The following is a 1,002-nucleotide window of genomic DNA, read 5'->3' on the forward strand; positions in this document are numbered from 1 at the left end:
CACTCTTTCTTACTGCTGGAGCTGGACATCCCTGAAAAGCTGATGCTATTGACAAGTCGCCCCTTACCCTTTCCAGAAAACCCTTCCTCACAAGCTGTGCTGCTGGGACTGCACTGCTCTGCTTTGTCTGCCTCAGTAACACAGTCATGGGTTTTACTCTTCCTTACAAGTTTGTAGGAGGATCCAGATGATTTTTCCAGACAGTTGTCACCAGCACCATTCCTTGCTGCTCTGGTGGAAAACCTGTAGTTCTTGTGTGTAGCCAAACATGCCAGCTGGACTTCAGCTACACTTTGGTTTCTCTCCAGAGCTGCCTTTTTGTCTTTCCCTGTATCATCTTTGTTGATAGGGACTGTGTGCTCTGGTGGCACTTTCTCATGTTGCACACTGGATTTTATGAAGGTCTTTCCTCTCTTGAGCTCCATGTTGCTTCCTCACATCTGTTTCTGTGAAGTAGAGAGAAGAATAAAAATCTAGTGAGGTTGGTGGCTAGGACTTGTAAACTCTGAAAACAACTGGAGAACAAAGGGAAGGATATTAAGCATAATATGGTTGGTTTTGTTTGACACCAGAAGTTTCCATCACTGAGTCATGGTATTGTGTGATAAAAAGATTAAGTGAATCTGAAGATATGTTGGCAATGGCTGGAAGATCTAGCAAGGGAAGGAGAGTACACCTTCTGGCTTGGTAGCTGAGGCTCAGAGAACATGGAATGAAGGGGTTTGTATTTAGAATTATGACTTCAGAATGAATTTCACCAAGATAGATGTCGTGTTCCAAAAGTAGAAGAGGCATCAATGACAAGAGTTGCCTGAGGAACTTGAACATGTGTGTGGAACAGGGAGGCAGCAGCTCATAAATCTGTACCTTCAAGAAGGATGAAGAGCTCAAGGTGGGAAATCTCCCAGAAAGAAAATGGGTGAAGCGTTTGACATATGATGCTCAGTTTCTATTAAAATAATCCTTACCTGTGAATAGAAAATCCATAAACCTTGGTACTAC

At 43.1% G+C, this 1,002-nt stretch overlaps 1 protein-coding gene across 1 annotated transcript in view; it reads right to left on the minus strand.

The window, feature by feature from the left end:
• AMER3 (APC membrane recruitment protein 3) overlaps nucleotides 1–425 on the minus strand; it is a 3,262-nt gene extending 2,837 nt beyond the window's left edge. The window contains exon 1 of the mRNA XM_009996762.1: nucleotides 3–425. Within this exon, the coding sequence (XP_009995064.1) occupies nucleotides 3–425 (423 nt within the window). The remainder of the gene's footprint in view (nucleotides 1–2) is intronic.
• Nucleotides 426–1,002: the final 577 nt, after the last annotated feature.

This window comes from Chaetura pelagica, unplaced genomic scaffold (genome assembly GCF_000747805.2).
Source record: "Chaetura pelagica isolate M959 unplaced genomic scaffold, ChaPel_1.0 scaffold264, whole genome shotgun sequence".
Lineage (NCBI taxonomy): Eukaryota > Metazoa > Chordata > Aves > Apodiformes > Apodidae > Chaetura > Chaetura pelagica.